General features: G+C 42.2%; 2 protein-coding genes across 3 annotated transcripts; one reads left to right on the top strand and one right to left on the bottom strand.

Annotated features, from left to right (window-relative positions):
- Positions 1–12: 12 nt before the first annotated feature.
- Positions 13–15,267, bottom strand: SDHA (succinate dehydrogenase complex flavoprotein subunit A). The gene is made up of 15 exons (XM_033070760.2): positions 15,184–15,267; positions 12,425–12,511; positions 11,983–12,144; positions 11,086–11,229; positions 10,792–10,956; positions 9,538–9,686; positions 8,163–8,287; positions 5,815–5,983; positions 5,045–5,240; positions 4,052–4,223; positions 2,500–2,618; positions 2,015–2,126; positions 1,300–1,430; positions 699–812; positions 13–357 (listed from the first exon to the last, which is right to left on the bottom strand). Exons 1-15 carry the CDS (start codon positions 15,247–15,249, stop codon positions 271–273), a joined length of 1,998 nt encoding a protein of 665 aa, XP_032926651.1. The 5' UTR covers positions 15,250–15,267; the 3' UTR covers positions 13–270.
- A 131-nt stretch (positions 15,268–15,398) lies between these two features.
- Positions 15,399–20,040, top strand: CCDC127 (coiled-coil domain containing 127). Of its 2 annotated transcripts, none has more exons than XM_033074935.1 (3): positions 15,399–15,879; positions 16,179–16,307; positions 16,906–20,040. In XM_033074935.1, exons 2-3 carry the CDS (start codon positions 16,187–16,189, stop codon positions 17,577–17,579), a joined length of 795 nt encoding a protein of 264 aa, XP_032930826.1. In that variant the 5' UTR covers positions 15,399–15,879; positions 16,179–16,186; the 3' UTR covers positions 17,580–20,040. The 2 variants fall into 2 exon arrangements, with proteins under 2 accessions (XP_032930826.1, XP_032930837.1); XM_033074946.1 differs by lacking the exon at positions 15,399–15,879 and adding an exon at positions 15,892–15,918.
- Positions 20,041–21,422: the final 1,382 nt, after the last annotated feature.

The raw sequence follows: 21,422 nt of genomic DNA on the forward strand, positions 1-21,422 counted from the left end.
TATTCAAACAAATACGAGACTTGTAATGACTTTATTTAGACACAGTTTGTGGTTTTGCTGTCCCTTTTGAGAGATGTGTGAAAGAACATAAACTGTTCTGCATTCCACATTTAATAAATGTACAGTAAGCCACAAGAAGCCACAAGCTGGAGAAAAGTTTTGTCAGCATTTTCCATTCATTGCTAAGTGCCAACACTATTTTGGTTTGCTTGTGCTATGCTTATGTACACTGGCCCCTCTGGGAGAGGGCTTCAAACGAGATGGAAGCTGCTAGTACGAGCGGATTGCAGGCGGGACGGTCTGGCAATCTTCCTCATTCAAAGTTCTGTCAATCACTGGTCTGTACTTCAAGGTAACCTAAAGTAAAAGGGAAAGAAGAACATTAGGACAACAGGATTCAGAGAATGACATCCAAACAACCCCAACAGTTAAGATTTTTATAGGGTCAGAATTCAGTTTTTAGTTCTATCTTTGGAATACCATGAAGCTGTTCTACTAAACACCAACAACAGGTTTTCTCACCATTAGAAGAAAAAAGCCTTTGAACTAGCCTGACACAAGGGGAAACACAATTCCAGCTCAACTAGCAAAGTCACTTCCCAAAGATAAACAGTACAGGATTATCACAATTTCCAAGGCAGTTTATGAGAACAGCTGTTAATAGCAAAAAAGATCCTCAAGCATCAATCTCAAAGTACCTTCCCAGTTGGGATATCCACATATGACAGGGTGTGCTTTCTCCAGTGCTCCTCAAATGGCTTCCGCTGTTGGCCTTGGAGTGGCTTAGAGTAGTCAAACTCATCTACCCGTAACTAGGGAGAAAATGAGATTAGTACAGACTAGAAGTTGTATCTGCAAATCACTTCACAACCATGAGATTAGCAGCATTTCAATTACACTGATAAGCCACCATGTCTTTGAACAGAAAAGTTTTCTCTTAACACTGCCCATTTTGAAATGCTCAGCCTTAACAAGGGCTCTAAGGTGACTTTCCTTGCATAGGATAATTTATGCATCTTTACATCCTGTTTATGCATCCATGATATTATTACTATGGTCCTGATTCACTCAGATGTGCACATGGAACAACTCAAGATCATCCTCAGTGTTTCATGTATTGGTCCTTTTATAAATAAAAAGTAAGAAGAGATAGAGCAGAACAAATAGCACCCCAAACAAATACTACACTTAAAACTGAAGACTATACTTTGAAGATGCTACAACTTTAAAATAATCCATCTGGAGGACACATAACAAGGAGATTCAATCCTACATTCAAGTCACAGAAAATACTTGTACCTTATAATCCTCTCTGGCATGGGCACCCCGGGACTCTTTGCGAGCCTCAGCACCATAAATGGTTTGTAGAGCACAAAGCATCAGGTTCTGCAGTTCAAGGGTCTCCACCAAGTCAGTGTTCCACACAATACCTGGCAAATATTACAATATTATGTAAGATTGTCTACAAACAAGAGTAATACATGTGAGAGAACCAAAGGTGCATCATCAGTTGCACTTAAATAACCAAGTTCTCTTTAAGATATACCACAAGACATGGCAGTATCTGTCTGCATTGTGATCTGCTCAGCTGGAGAATGAAAACCGAGTGTTCAGCCTATGAATAGTCTTGGTATCTCTCTGCAACTCCCTGGCCTTTTCAGAAGATTCTGACAAAGTTCATAATTCATCACAGTATTTCAACAACTTCACATCATGTTCTGAGGGCAGTTTGTACCTTGAACATTTAAATCCCATTTTGGTCTCTGTTTCTTTGAAAGATTTTTCAACCAGAAAAGGTCTGCTAAGGTCAAATATTTTACCTGATTACCATGTTTAGTAAGTAGGGATCTACAAAATATTTTGAAAGATTCAAAATGGTCAAAATCTTCAGTGAAAGATTCAAGAAACACGTTAGGTTTACAGAAAAAAAAAATCCAAAAGCCCAAAAACAAAGCCACTAGCACTCTTCCAAGAATATATTCTGGGCAAGGTGTGTTCTTTGCTATCAGATTACCTCTGTCAAAAGTCTTGAGATGAGCCAGATCACCATAAATTTTGCTAAGCTTCTCACAGCCTTCTTGGAGTACAGAACCAGTACGAAATACAGCAGCATGGTTTTGCATTGCCTGCAACACAGTAAAACGAAATTAGTTTGATAAGCTGCATACAAAAGCATGTAACTTCCTCAGCTTCAGAAGAGCTTGATACAGAGCTGTTCTGAGTTCAAACTTGTCTGCAGCCTGAAAAACCCCACATTCTTCCAGTCACTCCAAACAACTCAAACCCCACTGTATCACAGAGCAGGTAAACTACACAAGGGAATGACCACGAAGGGAAGAAGGTGTTTACAAAAGTGATACAACCTTTTCTGCACACACAATCTTCTCACACTTTTTACTTCTGCAGGGCAAATCCTGAAGTGTGCTTTGCCAAGACGCCAAATCCCCCAGTTGCTTGCAGCTTGTCCCACCCTGTCCCTGAGAGCTTCCCCAGGCTCACCTTCTGCATGCTAAGGCGCACTTCTGAAGTCCTTATGCTTCCGTCAGCAAACCTTAACTTGTCAAGATTAGCAACTGACTCTTCACCAGCATTTGGTTTAATGGGGGGAACTGGCTCTCCTAATAAGAAAATTTCAGTAAGTTTAGTAGTTAGGCTTGGTTTATGGCATTTTCAGAGACTATCAATTATTAAAAATCAGATTTGAGTAAAACACAGATTATGTTTTCTTCCTCCAAGGTGCACACTAAGTGTCACTATCCTGAAGTTCCACCAATTGTATCTATATATTTGAAGTTCTCAGTGGAATATGAATCCCATTCTTGCCTATAACAATTAATAAAGATTTTACAGGTTCAACGAAATTCTGCTGTTCATTTCTTCCAAGCAGCACTTGATGAAAATTCATCTAAACTATGGAATAACCCTGTGGTCCTTACCACCTTCTGCTACGCTTTCCTCGTCTCCTCACCCCCAAACCTCCCACCCTTTCTTGGATGTGTAAGGGACCAGGGCCAGTCAATAAGCCTGGCAGTTAGACATGAGCTCTATCTTGCCTCTAATACTGGAAGCCACAAGTTACTGGGCAACAAAGCAAACAGAGCATCTTACCGGCACAGTTCATCTCACATGTAGCTTTGCATTCAGATTAATAAACCCCTTTCTACAATTTCTAACTCTAAAGAGCTACAGAATTATTAAAAAAAATGTTGGCACAAAGCCAGACCAAATAGGCACTACAAGATTTAGGCAGATCCCATGAGGAATCATCAGTCTCTGCAGTTGGTGCAGTTTGGACACTAAGCAGTAAGAAAACAGATGACTACTTGTGGAGTCCAGCTGCTCTGGCAATGTAATTGCCACTTCCAGTATTTTGCTTGGGGTTGGGAGGGCTTGCTTCTTTGTTTTCTCAGGTCAACAATTGTTGCTAAACCAGATTATTTAAAAATACAGTTATTTCACAACTATAAGGCGCACCGGACTATAAGGCACACTGCCAGATTCGGACCAAAATTTTAGTCAAAAGGGTGCGCCTTATAGTCGTGAAATTACTGTATTTAAGATTCAGCAGTAAGAACCCAGTGAATGAGCTATTGCAATTTTTAGTATCTATCACTCACCACTTGCATGTCAGTCCTACTTATAAATAAATCAGCAAGGTGGCAGCAAATTCCACTATATAAAAGGGCCAAGTGTAAAACAGATTGCATTTTGATGCAGAAGATGGTGCAGAGATTATGTATGTGGATTATCTATGTAGAGATTATAGTCTTCACACTCAATATTCTGTGTTAATTTGTCAAAAATCCTAACTGCTCTTGCCAATAGTATTGGCCCAATTCTAGTTTTAAAAGGATCAATTACAAAGCAAACAGTAATGTCAAAACATTTGCCTGGCAAAGAATACACCTACAAAAAGCATGAACACTGTTTTTTTTGTTTTTCTAACAAGAGCCTATGTGTATCATTCCAAATTTGAATCAGGTAGCAACAACTCTTTGTTGGGCAGAAATTACATGGTAAAGGTAAATGTCTCTAGACAAGTAAGACTTACCAGGCTTGCATGTACTTGCAATAGTCAGGGCACAAGCACGACCAAAGACCACCAGATCCAGAAGGGAGTTTGCCCCAAGTCGATTTGCGCCATGGACGGATGCAGAGGCTGCTTCCCCACAGGCGTATAACCCAGGCACCACCTTGTCCTCACCATTCACGTGTGTGATCACCTGACATGGCACACACCCCATTACCACTCAGCTTTTTTAAACACTCTGAAACAGTGCAAACCTTATTTACAAAGGCCATGTGCACGTAAGGATCAATCACAGCAACCCTAAGTTTCTTCCAACTCTAAACAGAGAATTATTTTTGTTCTAAAGGGCAAGCAGAAATGTATGCAAATACATACATTTGCATCTCTATGTAAATACTGACAGGACTAAACCCCATGATTTCCTTATGTATGCTTATAAAGAGTGCATAGTTCTGTTTCACCACAATTCTGCAGCAAGTCAGAAATGCAAACAAGCAAAATCTGATCTGCACATGCTTCGAGGGCAAAATTTTACATTAAAATTTACCAAGTGCACACAGAGAAGAATTCAGCTGACACCACCAACCACACTGATTTCCAACTAGTGTCAATTGGAGGATCTGCTTTAGTGTTTAGATTACATGAACTACAGAGGACTAATACACATTAACTCATGTTACAGAATGCAATACAGCCCTACTTTGATCTAAGTTCAATTACATTATCCTCAGCTCAATTAACAGAGAATTGTTGTCAGATCTGAGAGAAACTTCATTTTAGATGTTTCTTGGAACTCCCATCTCCAGATGGACTGGAACATGGTTATCAAGTTATTTTAAAAAAACAAAATGATTGTGCGTTTTACGTTCTCTGACATCATTATTATATTATTATTAAAAATTGTACTAATCATCCTTACATTTATGAAAAACATTCTTAATGCTTTTCTATTTGGAAAGTAATCTCCTTGTATGATGATGAAAAGACAGCCCAAAAGTGACGTGTATTTCTTACCTGCCCTTTGTAGTTAGTAGGAATGCCTCCCATATTATAATGCACAGTAGGCAGGACGGGGATAGGCTCTTTAGTGACATCAACTCCAGCAAATATCATGGCTGTTTCAGAAATGCCTGGGAGACGGGTTGCCAGCTGCTGTGGTGGCAAGTGGTGCAATTGCAAGTACACATGGTCTTTTTCAGGACCACAGCCCCTAGCAAAAAAAAAGCAACAACAGAATACATAATGGGAATTTTCAAACACTAGTAGCATTTCTAATCCAGTTTGTTTCATTTGTGAAAATAAAGAGGTTCTTTATCAAATGTTATCTGACAAAAATTATTATATAGCATATTTAGTAAGACTGTGGTGTTTGGATGAATTAAAGCCGTTTTCCAACTCCCAGCTTTCTTTTCACAGTGATTCACATTATTTAAGACTTTCAACTATTACGTCTCTGCAGAAATATGTAAAACTTGGTAGTTAGTAAAACAAACAGAGAACCAAATTATTTTGTTTACAGTAAGAGCATATACATGAAACTTGTTTGAGTAACTGTCTCTGGACACACTGAATTCAAACAAGAGACCTTTAACATCATTTGTTCTCTGTCAGTATCATTAGGAATTAGCAAGGAAGATTTCTGCCTTACACACAGAGATCAGCTTAACAGTCATTAAAGCTCACTCTCATGAATTACCACGTGCTTATCAAATGAACTACTGCACTTCACAGTCTAGTATGATTAAGAGTTTATTCTGCAGCTTTGTTAAGAGCATTTAACTAACCTTCCTTCACGGATTTCTATGGTCATAGAACGAGACACCACATCCCTGGAAGCCAGATCCTTGGCAACAGGTGCGTATCTCTCCATGAATCTTTCACCTTGACTGTTGATCAGAATACCTCCCTCTCCACGACATCCTTCTGTGATAAGGCAGCCAGCCCCATAGATACCTGTTCAAGAATGAAAACATCATCAAGGAGATATCACAATCACACAGCTTCACAATAGGATGAACACTGAATAAACAAGGTCTTCTCAAAATATTAAGAGGTGCAGATTTTATTCCACCCTAATCATACTTCTAGGAACTGCCCTTCAAGTGTTGTTATTCCCTTCAAACACACTTTCTGAAAGGTAAGCAGGTTGATTTGGGAACACCCACAGTATTTCAAATATTAAAACTGGAAGTGATCTGCACCTATCAATACATCAGGAGAATTTTATTAAGACCTTGTAGACCTTCAGCAATTATTTAAAGATTTTTAATAAACTGGAAGTTGATTATCTCAAGGCCCATTTGCTCTTTTTTGTTCCCTCTTCTGTGTTGAAGCAGTACAGGATGGATTCAAATACTGTGGAACAAAAAAGCTTACTTGGTATCCTTTTCCTTTAGAGAAGGATGCCTACCTGCTATTCTGTAGCACTGGTCATCACAGAAAACAAAACTGCAAACTAACTCGTGCACTTGGTAATTATATTAAAAACTACAGAATTATCATACAAGCAGTGAAGCTCCTTTAACTAGAAAAAACTAAGTCAAAGGAACATTTGATCTCTATGCTATAACAGTAACATTGTAAAATAATGCAAACCATTTACAAAAAAGTCATATCATGAGCTAAAATGAAGCAATTAATTAACTACAAATCTAGTTTGTGATCACTGTTATTCACAGTTTAGATGCTGATCATGTGCTAGAAAACCATAGTTCTAAATACACACCTTAATTTCAACTACCCCACTTCACTGAAGATGGTAGTATATAATTCCCTAACATTTGCACCTATCCCATTGCCCTAGTATCTAATATCAAACCCCTTAAAATATTAAGGACAATGGAAATACAAGTTTAAGAGATAGTTTCAGCTTAGAATACTAAGAAGTTTTATGAATTACAAGGACAGCACCTCAAAATTAATTAAACACTGCTTTTTAAATTACAACAGCTGAGACCTTTCTCACATTATATGTCTTACTCTCAAATTTATATTCAGCAACAGCTGTAGACAAGTTTAAATACACATCACAAGCAACTACTCAGATGCTGCAGAGAAGTGCAAACTGACTTGAGCACATCATGCTTAAGGTGACACTATGTGGTGACCTGTCACTAGTGGGGTTCCACAGGGCTTTGTCTTACATCCTGTGCTCTTCAACATCTTCATAAATGACTTGAACACAAGACTATAAGGGATAGTGAGCAAGTTTGCAGACAGTGCAAAACTGGGAGGAGCTGCTGATTCCCTCAGAGGCAGGGGGGCCCTGCAGAGAGATCTCAGCAAATTAGAGGGCTGGACAATCACCAACTGTATGAAGTGCAACAAGGGAACATGCTGGATTCTGCACATTCTGCACCTGGGATGGAGCAACCCTGGATATACAGACTGGGGAAGGAGATGCTGGGAAGCAGTGCCATGGATCCTGGTCAAGGCAAGTTGACCATGAGCCAGCAGGGCCCTGGCAGCCAGGAGGGCCAGCAGTGTCCTGGGGGCATCAGGCAGAGCATCACAGCCGGACAGGGGAGGGGATTGTCCTGCTCTGCTCTGCACTAGGCAGCCTCACCTCGAGTGTTTGGGGACAGTTTTGGACGCCACAATATAAAAACGACATTTAACAATTAGACACCATCCAAAGGAGGGCAACAAAGGTGGTGAAGGGCCTTGAGGGGAAGTTGAATGAGAAGCAGCTGAGGTCACTTGGTCTGCTCAGCCTGGAGGAGACTGAAGGGAGACCTCACTGCAGTCTGCAACTTCCTTTTGAGGGGAAGAGGAGAGGCAGGCACTGATCTCTTCTCTGTGACAGGACCCAAGGGAATGGGCTGAAGTTGTGTCAGGGGAGGTTTAGGTTGGGTATTAGAAAAAGGTTCTGCACCCAGAGGGTGGCTGGGCACTGGAACAGGCTCCTCAGGGAAACAGTTACAGAACCAAGCCACATAAAGTTCAAGAAGCGTTTGGACACTGATCTCAGGCAAATGGTGGGACTCTTGGGGTCCTGTGGAGGGCCAAGAGCTGGACTCGATGAACCTGATGGGTCCCGTCAAACTCAGCATGATGTGTGACTCTGTGACATAAAAATCTGTTGTAAGCACTATTAAAAATAATGTTGTAAGCACTATTTCATATTCTGTACCTGTAGGATGAAACTGCACGAATTCTAAGTCCTGGCAAGGAAGCCCAGCTCGTGTCACCATGGCAGTGCCATCACCAGTACTGGTATGAGCAGATGTGCAGCTGAAGTAAGTGCGGCCATATCCACTGCGGAATGCAAAAGTTAACAGAATTAACAGGAAGAAAAATTAAAACATCACTACAACATGCCACTAAATTATGCTCTTTGCACATCACTACAACATGCCACTAAATTATGCTCTTCGCACAACAGTGGAAAGGGTTAATAAGTAAAGTACCCAAATTTTACCACCTCCTGTACTAATTCAACCAAAGGAAAACAAAACTGGTTTAGCCCAGTTTTGCTAAACTATACTTGAAAAACGGTTGGTGATAGAAGGTTGAAGAAAAAGCAAACTAATTCCAAAGCAGGATCATTAGGTTAATATCAGGAGCCTTTCTGCCAGAAGAAAAATGGTTCAAAAAGTTCTCTCTGTCCATACCATTCAGTTTCATTTGAACTGTCACTACCAGTTTCATAAAAAATAGCATCAAATGATGGTTTAGATTGCCCATATGGTCCTGGCTTTATAGTCTTAGATTTAAAAACTTAGTTGTCCAGGTATTAAACATGAATTATGCTGCAAACATCTAGGTTTGGCTGTTAGCTGTGCAGGCTATCAGCCCAATTTCACAACAAACTCTCAGAAGAAATAGCAATGTGCATATTCTATGTACCTCAAAGTACACAAGCATGAAAAACCTGTCAGAAGAACAAATTATGTAGGCAACCTTTTATAAATTTATTTATATGTGTATCTTTTACAGACACATTTATAAATATTTTTCACATTGAAACAGAGAGAAGAGAGCCATAAGCAGCAAAAGACTAATTCATATAGCATTCTAATAAACAAACTTTGGAACCAAAGTTGTCCTAGAACAATTAGAATTACAGTGGCAGTATCTTAATGAAATAGAGTCTGTGGAATTTTGACAAAAACTGTTTCCTACAGGAAATTCAGGACTCTACAGACAGACATGCTGGCAGCATTGCAACAATGTCTGGTTTAAACAGCATGTTTTAAAAATCAAAGACCATCTGAATCATATATATTACTCTTACACATTCTTACTTTGTCATTGCTCTAGAATTCAAAGTTAAACCTCCTACCAAATTTACACTTGGTCACAGAATTAGCATGTGCCTTCTTTCAGAGGGAATGACTGAATTCAGTTATATTGCTTTTAGTAGGGGGGATGAACCTATAAATTATGTTCCATCAGTCAGTGTATCTTCTCCACACTGTAGATCTGCACACGTGTACAAGCACACAACAAAATTCCAGCTGGTAACACTCCCAGGTTTTGGTCCTTTATCAAGAATGTTACATTACCCAGTGGCAATGACTGTGTTCTTCGCTCTAAAACGATGTATGGTTCCATCTTCAATGCAGAGGGCAATAACACCACGGCATTCTCCGTTCTCCATAAGCAGATCCAAGGCAAAATATTCAACAAAGTAGCTTGTATCATATCGTAGAGACTGGAGGAAAATTAGAAAATGAACTTTTACTGAAGTAATCTCTCTTCAAAACTGTCAGTACACATGGGCTTTACCAGGATAAAAAACATCCCCACCAGCTCTCAGGGAAGACTATTTCCTCATAACTATTTATTAAAGAATTTGCTAATTAATCTACTCTAGCTTTAAAAGGTACAAGTAGCGGCAAAAGCATTTAATTCTGAGCAGTCACGAGCCAGGTAGCAGGACTTGTTATTTCTACATCTGGCAACACGTTAGTCAGCTGCAGTGCTCCACACATGTACAAGCACGTCGCACTTAAGCTCTCCCAGAGAAATGAGAAACACCTCCAGGAGCCCAATAAACCAGCAGGAGCAGCAGGCACCAAGTCAAACATTCTTTTATGTCCTCAGGGATTACAGCAGTGTTTGGCAGCACTGAGAATTTGTATTGCAGCAGCACACACAGCGCAAACCTGTAGGAGAGCAATTAGATGGCTACCAAGTAAATAAAAAACAGTAGCTACCAGGTACTTGGATTTCTGGTTTCAAGTAGCTCACTACTATTTTCAAACAGCCAGCACTTCCCTCAATTATGGTTTGTAGAATTAATAGGCAGACATGCTGGAACACTAGTCACCTACTTGCCATAGAACAAGCTCAGGAATGCATAGTAAGCCTTAATTCATTTACAATTTGTTTTCCTCTCCTCCCAGATTGAAGATGAGTGAAAAAAAAATGCTGGCTTGCACCTCTTTTCACAGTTCCCCAATGCTGCTGTGTCAAATTTTTGGAAAAAAAAGGCTTTTGAGGAAATGTTTACATAAATTCTCTTTGGGTCTAGTTAACAGACACAGAAGTACTAACAGTGCAGAACTAGTCCAGACCACAAAGCTGACAGTGCACACTAATTAGCATCTATTGTCTTCATCCCTCCACATTGCCTCAGGAAGGAAGATAACCCAGAACTGCTATAAGCCATTCCCTTGGATTCCTCATTCCTATGCAAACAGCTACATGTTTATTTGGTTTTGTTTTTTTTTTTCAAACTCTGTGGGGTAAAAAGGAAAAAAAAAACCAACAGTAAATGCAAAAATCCAAGCCAAGTTAACTTCACAATTACTTACCCTGCCATACAGAGTATGTAAGAGTGAATGTCCAGTCCTGTCTGCAACACAACAGCATCTATGGGCCTGTCCTCCTTTTCCAAACTGAAGACTCTGTCCACCAAATGCACGCTGATAGATTTTTCCTTCTTCAGTTCTGCTGAATGGCATCCCATAATTTTCCAGCTGTGGAACCCAAATACAAGCATCAGAAACTCTTGTGCGTCACAATACGAGTTATTTTAAGGTGATCTCCTTGGAAGCTAGCCTGTGTTATTTATAACTACAGCTGACATCAAATCCCATGAGTCTCACCTCTATCACCGCAGCTGGAGCTTGCTCAGTCATGTAGTGTATGGCATCCTGGTCACCCAGCCAGTCTGACCCTTTCACTGTGTCATAGAAATGCCATCTCCAGTTATCATCCTCCATGTTCCCCAGAGCAGCATTGATCCCTCCCTGAAAAAGAAAATCCATTTTCCTGGAATTACATTACTCAAATACAACTTTAGTAGGTTTACGTCCTTTCTATTAAAAATCATATACCAGATACACACCTGTGTACAAGAAATAAAGTCAAGCCAGATTTAATGTGACTGTGAAAAACCTGTGAAACACCTCAGTTCCACAATGGCTTGTCCTGCTTTTTTGTGTAACACAGTGAATTACAGTCACACTATAGTCAGAGAAGCAGTTCTGCATTTTGATAATGTTCAGACACGGGAAAGAAAAAGGAGGCAGTATAATGAAATAAAAACATAAAGGGAAATGAAGATTTTAAGAACAATTGCAAGTGAGATTAAATAAATGTATTTTGCAACATCATTAGCTTGGAAGCAAAATTGAATGTATCTGTTACTTAATATAAAGTCTGGCAGTGATAAATTCATGGTTAAGCTCTTATGATCTTAGAGCTTAATGATTCTCTGATTTTATTATGTTTCAACTAAAAATGTGATTTTTATAAAAAGAAGCATGGCCTTGAAACAAAAATGTTCAAGTGCCCCATTCCTAGAAGTGCTCAGAGACAGGTTGGATGGGGTCCTGAGCAATCTAATCTCATGTGTGGAATCCCTGCCCATGGTAGGGGCATTGGAACTGGGTAACCCCTAAGGTCTCTTTCAACCCAAACCCTTGTATGATTATTCTGCATCCAAAACAGTTTTGTGACAGTAGGCATTTTTTAAACACTTGTTTTGCCTCATTTCTCACCTGTGCAGCAACAGTATGAGAGCGGGTGGGGAACAGCTTGGTAACACAGGCTGTGTTAAACCCAGCTTCTGACAAACCAAAGGCCGCCCGCAGACCTGCTCCTCCTGCGCCCACAACAACTGCATCGAACTCATGGTCCACTACTGGGTACTGTGTAGAAATCTGGAAAAATAAATCACTTCGTTATGATCACAGATAGTTCAAGGTAAGTCAAAGTTTCATAAAAATGCAAGCAGGATTGGTTTAATGTTCTCAACAGACTTTTGCAGCAATTGCTACATCTGTTATACTCTTGATTGGAAAGAGTCATTAAAAAGAGACACACATTTCAGCAACTGAGCTCAAGCACTTGAACACAGCGCTCCACTAAAAGCCTGAAAGTTTTGTGTCTGTCAAGCATTGAGTGCTTTATTAAATCACAATATAAAAAGTACAGACATACCGAGTCAGACACCTTCGTGGAGGCATTTTTCTTCCCATAGACTGTGAAGTGTAAGTTCCGTGCGGGAGCCTGGCATGCTGCTGGCCACTACGGAAAGAAGCCAAGACAACCATTAGGGAACAAATGTTTCCACAGGATAGACTTATGGCACTCTCAGCTGCCCTACATTTATAACAAATCTTCACTTACCACTGGTAGCTCATGTACAAGAGTATTAATGTATTTCAGAGATACCTGCACTGAAGTTCTGGCTTTCCTATAATCATGCCATATAAACAAAGAAGTTTGACTGATGAGAGAACAGCCTGCAGTTAACAGGGTGTCCCAGACGATCCATTATTGACTTTACCAAGAGTGACCAGCCTCTCAGACCTGTCTGAGGTTGCACAGACAGAAAAATATGTCTGCAATTAATGCTGAAGTGTTCTTGTAGTTTTTTCATAATTAAGCAAAGATGAAGATTTGTGAGAACCACGGGAAGTAACGGAACATTACTCTCCTGTCAAGTAATCCTCAGAATTTGAACTATTTCAGGTAGTCACAGTACTGAAAATTAAAAAAGGTTGTAGAGAATGCTCTTCCAGCTCAGCATTGCTTTAAAAGTCAGAGATATTTCTTTTTCTTGACAAAATTAGTGACCAATTTAGAATAATTTATTAATACACAAACTTAGTACAAGGATGCAAATTTTACCCTTCTGCAACATCACTCCCTACCCCCTGACTTTGTTCAAAACCAAACCAAACCAACAAACACAACACCCAAACCTACTCAGTATGCAGTCTGTGCTTTGACAGATTAAAACAATCAGAATGTTAGTCTCCGCCTCTCCAATGTATCAGAACCTGGTATACCTTCTTTACACAGCTCAAAAAATAAGTCTAACTCAGCATGTATGATTGCTGAGAACAGCAACACAAAGCCATATTACTGACCTCCCCAGTGACATCAGCACTTCCCTATAACCTAAAATGCACTGGAGTGATATCTGCAGTTGTTACATTCATGGTCCCACCACCTTACAATCTGTTGACAAGCAGCTCTTCCCTCCCCAAATGTCCACCTCTTTCCCCATCTCTGAAGTGAACTCCAATTCACTTTCTCCAACCTACTTTTATCATTTCTCACACCAGTTTCCTCAAATTATCTTCTTGCATAACAGCAGATCTACTGTGTCATTATACTTGCCAGCACATTTCTGGTTTCTGCAGTTGTCTTGGAATGAGATCAGTTCCTAACACCTATTCACAAGGAGTTCCACCAGTACTATCCTCCAGGAAGCTCCTTTTTCCTTGTTCCACACTGCTATTACCAGGCTTTGAGCTCGAACAAAAGTCCACAAAGCAGAAAAAGATGTCACACTAAGTCTAAAGGAAACACTGATTGCAGTAATCCTGAATTGTTATGCCACCAGGAAGACTGTGGCCCTTTTGAAGCCAAAAGTCCAATCAGGCCAGCTCACTGCCATCTAAAATATAGAGATACTTTTTAAGCCTTTTCCTCCCTCTATAGTTGTCCTTTCTTCACTTGCTTTGCAACACAAGTAGAACTACAGATTACTTTTGTAATCCCAAGCTCGTTATGGGCATGCAGGATGAGAACAGTGGGAAGAAACTGAAAACTCCCACCTCACCATGGAAAAGAACCAGCCTTCAAGCACAACTTACAGCCCCCTAACAAAAAACTGCCAGATTTCTCAACAGACCTTTCTGGGCACAATCACCAGTCAGGTTCAAGCTACTCAGATACACACTGGTTTCCTGCACAGGTCTAGAATCACAGACTCCATCAGGCTGGAAAAGGCTTCTGAGACCATCAAGTCCAACCAATGACCAAATACCACCATGTCAACTAGACCATGGCGCTAAGTGTCACATCCAGCCTTTCCTCAAACACTTTCAGGAATGGTAACTCCACCAACTCCCCAGGCAGCCCATTCCAATGTCTAATCACCCTTGCTGTGAAAAAAAATTCTTCCTGATGTCCAACCTGAACGTCCCCGGTGCAGCTTGAGGCCATTTCCTCTCCTCCTGTCACCAGCTGCGTGGGAGAAAAGACTGACCCCATCTTACCACAACTTCTCCTCAGGCAGCTGTAGAGAGTGATAAACTCCCCCCTGAGCCTCCTTTTCTCCAAGCTAAACAACCCCAGCTCCCTCAGCCGCTCCTCACAGAGTCGTGCTCAGAACCTTCACCAGCTTCGCTGCCCTTCTCCAGACTCGTGTCCTTCCAGAATTGAGGAGCCCAGAACTGGACACAGCGCTCGAGGTGCGGCCTCAGCAGGGCCGACTACAGCAGCACAATCGCTTCCCCGCTCCTCCTGTGCACACTACTGCTGATACAGAACGAGTCTAGGGCGAGCTTTCTATCCCGGTGCTCGGGCCGCACCTGCCAGGCTCCTCCAGCGCCTTTCCCTAGCACATCCCAATCCCGCTGCCTCCCTCAAAACCCTGCTCAGGGCCTCAGGCTACGACGTTCGCTTCCCGAGCCGGGAGGCGCGGCCCAGCCATGCCCACAGCCACCTACTCTCAGGAACCTGCCCCCGGGACACGAGTTGCGAGGTCTGTGCCGCTTCAAAATAGCACCGGAGAAACCGAACCTGCCGGGGGTGGAGAGATTACCAGGCGGGTCAAGGTCACGGAGGAGACAGCGGAACCGAGCCGCCGCCGGCGGGAAAGCAGGGCAAAAATAAAGGCAAGGACAGGGACAGGGACAAGGACAGGGACAAGGGCAGGGACAAAGGCAGGGGCGCAGACTCACCGCCCGGGAAGCCGTGGCCGGGCGCAGCCAGCGCTTCGCCAGCCCCCGCGCAGCCGCCGCCGCCATCACGGACTACAGACTCCGGGCGGGGGGGGGGCTGGAAGCGGGCGTGAAGGGCGCACGCGCGGGGATCGGCGGGACGGACCAACAGTGCCGCGGGGGGGGGGCCCCAGGGCGATCTCACTCCAACCCAGAGAGCTGCGTGATGAAAGATTCCTAAACAGCTGCTGTTTTGAGAGTAAAGAACGATGAAAAAAGAACAACCGAGAATTGTGTTATTGCTATTATTTTTCCTTGGTGAAATATCGAAACATATAGTTCTCCAATACTGTAAGATTCAGCCTCTTCGTCTCTCTGACGGCGCCTGAAATTTTGCGTAATAAACAGGACAGAATCAATTTCTGAAGTCGTGGGAAAGACCATTTCACAGACATAAGATTTGGACAGAAGGGTGACGGGAAGACCGTACTGTCTGGCTAGGACAAAAAGCAGACTGGGCAGCTCCAGACGGAGGAATTCCGCTGCCGCTCACGGCCGCGCGTCCCCGCCAGCGTTACTGGAACAGAAAGGGCCCGCAGGGGCAGGGACGCACAGCGGCAGCGCTCCAGCCCCGGGCCACTCCGTTTGGCGCCGCCGTCCCCCCTCCCCCTTTTTCTGCCGGCTGATGGGCCGGCCCGGGAGGGGCGGGGCCAGCAGGTGAGTGGCAGAGCCAGGGGTCCGCGCGCTCCCGGGCTTGTGCGTGGGGGTCCTGTTGTGGGGGGAGCGGGACGGGGGCGGGAATGGGAATGAGAATGGGAATGGGAATGGGCCCGGCAAGCCGTGTCGCGGCCGGGGCTGTCACTCACAGCGCGGCCAAGCTCCCAAGTGTCGGGGCCGCCGTTCGAGGGGCTCGGGCAGGATTCCCAGTCCCGCAGCGGGAGGAGAAGGTGGCAGCGGGAGCGGCTCCGGCCCCTCTGCGCGCTGCTGAGGCCGCGTCTCCCCTCTGTGCATCGCAGGTGCCTTCATGAATAACTTAAACGACCCTCCCAACTGGAACATCCTGCCCAATCGGCGCGATCCCGGCGATGACGGCAGCCGCTGGAATTACGCGCTGCTGGTCCCCATGCTGGGCCTGGCCGCCTTCCGTGAGTAGGGGCGAGGGGCTGCCCGAGCGTGCGGTGCTGGGGCCTGTCTGGGGACTGCCCCAGGCCTTCCTGTTTGTAGCGCTGCAAACAGCCAGCGCTGTCCGTACCGCTAAGGCAAGACCACTTTCCATACACGGAGCTGAATCCATATTTAATAAGCTCCGATATACCAAGCTCTCTCAAGGAGAATGCACTCAGGGTGTGCTGGAGAGCCCAGAGGTAACAACGCCAGATGTTGCTGGTACTTACTTCTTACTGGGCCTAGAAGGTTCTCCATGCAGTATCTGCATCCGAAATCACCAGTTTGTTTCTCCATGATTTTATTGCCTTCTCTAATCTAAGCAGTTCTAGTATAGACAGTAAAAGAATAGAGGTATTTTATTTCAGAGAAAGCATGATTATTTAGTGACTCACTGTGAAATAGGGACCACAGAAATGCATTTTTTGGGGACGTGTAAATAGAAGTGAGTGTCACTGGGAAGGACAAGAAAGTAAGTTTTTGATCACTTAGTAGCTTCATTTCAGGCACAGCTAATTAATCATACCCCTCATTTTTTCATGTTTTACTTGCATCTGAAGTCTCATTTATATGTGATAGGTTGGATCTGGACCAGAGAATGTCAGAAAGAAATAGAAAAAGAAAAACAGGAGTATTACAGAAAAGAGTCAACTTTACAGAAAGACCTGGAAGGCAAATACCGGGATATAATCACGGAGAATCGTCGCGCTGTTGCTCATCTGGAGGTGGAGCTGGAAAAGGAACGCAACAGGACCCTGAGTTACCGTGAAGCCCTCGTGTCCCAGAGCCGCAAACTAGTAGAAGAGAGGAAGCTCCTAGAACAGGAGCAGGAGAAGTTGGAGCAAGAAAAACAAATCCTTTTGCGCTCTGGAGCAGAAGGTACCTTGTACCAGAGTTGCCTGGCAAAGGAAGAAGAGTGGCAACAGAAAGCCAATATTTTATTAAAAGAATTTGCAGAGGGACTGAAGGAAAGACAGGACATCTACTGCAGTCTTACTGTACCCAGAAGTCAGAGACTAGAAATAGAGAAAAATCTGCTAGTTAAAGCAGCAACTAATCCTGTTGCTATGGCTTTAGATGTGGAGAGTGGCTTAAAAGATATTTTCAAACATGATAACTACTGTGGCAATGTGCTGAACAGAACCAGAAGTCAAAATGGAAAGCTTATGTGGCTGTATCTGAGATACTGGGAACTAGCTGTTGAACTGCAGAAATTCAAGAGGGTAGAAAAGGCCATGTTAGGAAAACGCTAGCTAAGGGAAGCAGTGGATTCTGTGTGATCCACTGTGCATGGTAGGGACAATCACAGTTGTAGTCTGAAGCTGTTAAATTCTGCTGTGTTGCCGTCTCTCCTCCTCCTTGCACTTGTATTTGCATGGGACATGTGCAGTGCCGGTGCCTTTCCTCTCACTAACTACAGATGCTCTGGTGGGCTGTGCGTGTCCTAAACTCCGTGAGTGTGTTTGTGTTGCAGTATAGAGATATGCCACCTCTCCGGGCATCAGAAGCAGCAGAACAGAGCTCAGTTTAAAGGGATTTGCCTTGCTGATGGTCACACTCCAGCAACAGGGAATGGTCCTTTGTGTCCCCCAGGTGCAGCAGCACACTGTGCTCCTTATCCCTGACATTTTACATGGTGTCTCAACACTGTCTTTTCTTATTACTATTATTTTTTTAAAAGTTGTTTAAGCAAGACTGATTTTAGGCAGGTGTTTGGGAAAGATGGCATTGGAGCCAGCTGCTTGATACATAAATCCTGTATGTCTGTATATACAATTATATAAACATATATATGTGTGCGTGTAAGTATACGTGCTAGTGTTCTGAGAGGAGGAATAGTTCGATCCTGTTTCAGATTAGTCAGTCCTGCATTGTCTTCCAGCTTAATATACAAATAGTGCTTTATGAATGAAACATCCAAAGGATGCTAATTCAAATAACACATAAAGAAACAGACTGGTGTTTCATCGGCACTTGGCATCCATTCTCAGATTCTAGGAAGTGTATAAATTGGAAGCTATATTTTCATATATTGGAAATACCTTAAGTATACTTGTTTTTTTTCTCAGGCAAGGTTTTAGTTGTAACCCAACAATGTTTCACCATTATTGATGTCCCCATGCTGCTACTCTGCCTTTCAGGGCACTGCCTGCCTCCTGGCTTGCTTGCAGGAACCTCCTTGCCATTGCACCTGGCTCTGCACCTTGGACAGGTCCTGTTGGTTATTTGCAGATGGGAACCTAAATGCAGCCTGCACTGGTAGCCACTGCTCCCTCTGCACCTGCCTCCCTTCTCCCAGAACTGAAGTACATACTCTTCTCTGCTTGTGCTTGTGGTTCACCACTTTGCATACACATGACCATGAAAGCCTACAGATATACAAGCTTTGCAAACTTCTAAGAAAGGGGGCTTTTTAATTTAACTAGTAAAATAAAATAGATTTGGTAAAAATAGTAAGTACAGTGAAATAATACAGGAAAATAAACAGATCCAGATCCAGCAACAAACAAATTTTAAAAACCCAGTGCATTTCAATTTCTTAGAACTTTGAGTGGTATACTTTGGGTCCCTTTAGCAAAAAGGAGCCACCATTTTTTTCAAATGTGCCATGTATTTAAGATAATAACAATTTCTTCCCCCTTTCTAATCCAGCCTTAGACCTCAAAGGGGCAATGTTTACCCTTTAGTTTGTAACATCTAGTCTTCTCTGTTACCTGACTTTGATTAGTGCTGGTAGGCTGTCAGTTCATTAATTAGCAGTTTATTATTTACTGAGGGCTAGACTCGACAAATACATTTGCTCTAGGCAATCATGTAGAACCATGGCTTGGAAGCAATCCAAGCTAAGTGAATGTCCATCTTCCTGCAGATGTGGGGTTTTTCTCTTACTATTTTCTCCTGGTCTCATTTTAATCTGAGCACAGAAGACGCCAGATAAATCTTTTGAAACAATATGCACAACTTAATCCAGTTACTAAGCAGAAATATCTAACATGGAACAAAATTCCCAAGCAGAATAAAGGTTTCCCAACTACTCAGTTTTCCAGTTGAGGTTTTGCTCACCTTGATAGTACTAATTATACTGTTGTGTTGACTTAGTCCTTTTTTCATACAGATTTTTTAAATTAAGTTTTAGTAGACAAACTTGGAGGAAAAAAGAGAGATCACAGAAGGGCTACAATTTGTCTGGGTGCCAAGTGTATGCAGGTTGGGAGATGAGAACACAATTTAGTTGCTACTGGTGACACTCTGTGCCCAGCTGCTGCAGCTGGACATAGGCACACAGTCTAATTGCCCAGGAGAACAAATGAGTTCGAATAACCTGTGTGTGATTATTCAAACCTGTAGTTTGAATAACAGTAGTGTGTAATTCTTTCGGGATGTGGAAAGTGGCCATCCAGCTGTGGCACACTTCACACATTCCTGCAGGCAGTTAAGCTGCTCAGCTGACTGACAGCAGACAATGAATCAGTGCCAGTGTATTTGAGATTCAGGCCTTGAATTTGTACAAGTTAGCATTAAAAGGTCGAAGAATTTATGCTTTTTCATTTTTTTCGTAGTTTGTCACTCATATCACTCAAAATGCTTAAAGAAAATGTAATCAAAGGTAAAGTACTATTTTTTTCTGTATGAATATGTACAGTGAAGCCTTACACACTTGAATGTTCAGGGTTGAATGCAATGTAGTAAAGGTTTGGTATTCACTTTCTCTTTTTCAGAAGTGTCATTTATTTTTATTTGTACAACTAATTGAGCTATTGTTCATAGACTCTTTGAAGATCATTATATCAAGACAGAAGGGTTATTTCAGAAGGCTTTTTTAAAGTGTATAACTGATTTAGAAGCACTGGTCCCATTAGTTCCTACCAAAACTCATGTTTGTGGGTATGCAATCTATTTTTGAAATGTTCACCCTTTGTAGGTTGTTATACTGAAAATTGTAATGTAAGTTTTATCTTGCCCAGCACTTGTTCTGAATTGGTTAATTGTTTGGAACTGCCCACATCCATATGTAGAATGAAAGAATAATTTGTTTTTGAAGTATTTAATGAACTTATTTTTATTATAAAATTGTCACTCAGCTGTTAAATAATAATAATTAATTAAAACCTTTACATATTTCTGCACTGTTTTGTAACTTGGGCAAGGTGGGTGGGAGAAATGGAATTTACTACTTTATTCAGACCTTCCAAACTAATCACACCATTTTAGGTTGTACAAATTCTTCATTTTTTAAATTGACATGTAAAAAGTTTTGGTCTTGGTGCAGGGAAAAGAATATGTTATGAAGGTTTTCTTTTTTTTTTGTAGGAAAGAACACTGTTAAACAGGTAAGTGTGGAGCATTAATTAAAGATGTGGGATTAAAGGTGACCCTCCCTCTGAAAGATTTGGGACATTGCTTCTACAGAATGTAGTGTAGGATATTCTGCCTTCCTCCAGAATCACTCATGTCTCATTCTGCATGTCAGCTGCTTTTCATTTTCCTCATCTTCCTGCTCTCTGTGAAGAACTGCAATGCAGCTGCTCTAGGACCATGTTCAGACACTGGAAATCCATGTTTCTGTATTAAAAGATCCTCAATCTGTTTGTATTTGACACAATCCTTCACCATCCTCTGGCTCTTTAAAGGGTGAGGATGAGAAAACTGAGTGTTCCTCTGCGGAGGATAGAAGGCCGAAACAGTGGTCAATGGTTCAGTTACTGCGCTGAAATCAAAGCAATTTGAGTTATTGCTGTGAAAAAAATATGAAATGCAAGTTTATAGTTGCAGTTGTGGTGCAGCTGGATATGAAGGCTTTGCTGGTGTGCATGCCAAGGTCCACGTTTATTGGTCATTAATTTACTGCCTGGTCCAGGAGCTTTCCCTGGTCACTGCCTATCTGAGATATCAGATGGACCTGCTGAGAAGTAACTCACTGAAATTTAGTGTAGCTCAGCAATGAGGCAATGGCCACTTCACAGCCAAACGTCTGAGTGATTGCTGCAACAAAAACTGCAAGTAAACTGAAAGTAAATGTGCTTCTGGAAACAAGGAGTCTGTGGATGGAAGAATTGGAAGAGAGCTGGTGGATTGTGGGAGCAGTGGTGACAGCT

The sequence above is a fragment of the Catharus ustulatus genome, chromosome 1 (assembly GCF_009819885.2).
Source record: "Catharus ustulatus isolate bCatUst1 chromosome 1, bCatUst1.pri.v2, whole genome shotgun sequence".
NCBI lineage: Eukaryota > Metazoa > Chordata > Aves > Passeriformes > Turdidae > Catharus > Catharus ustulatus.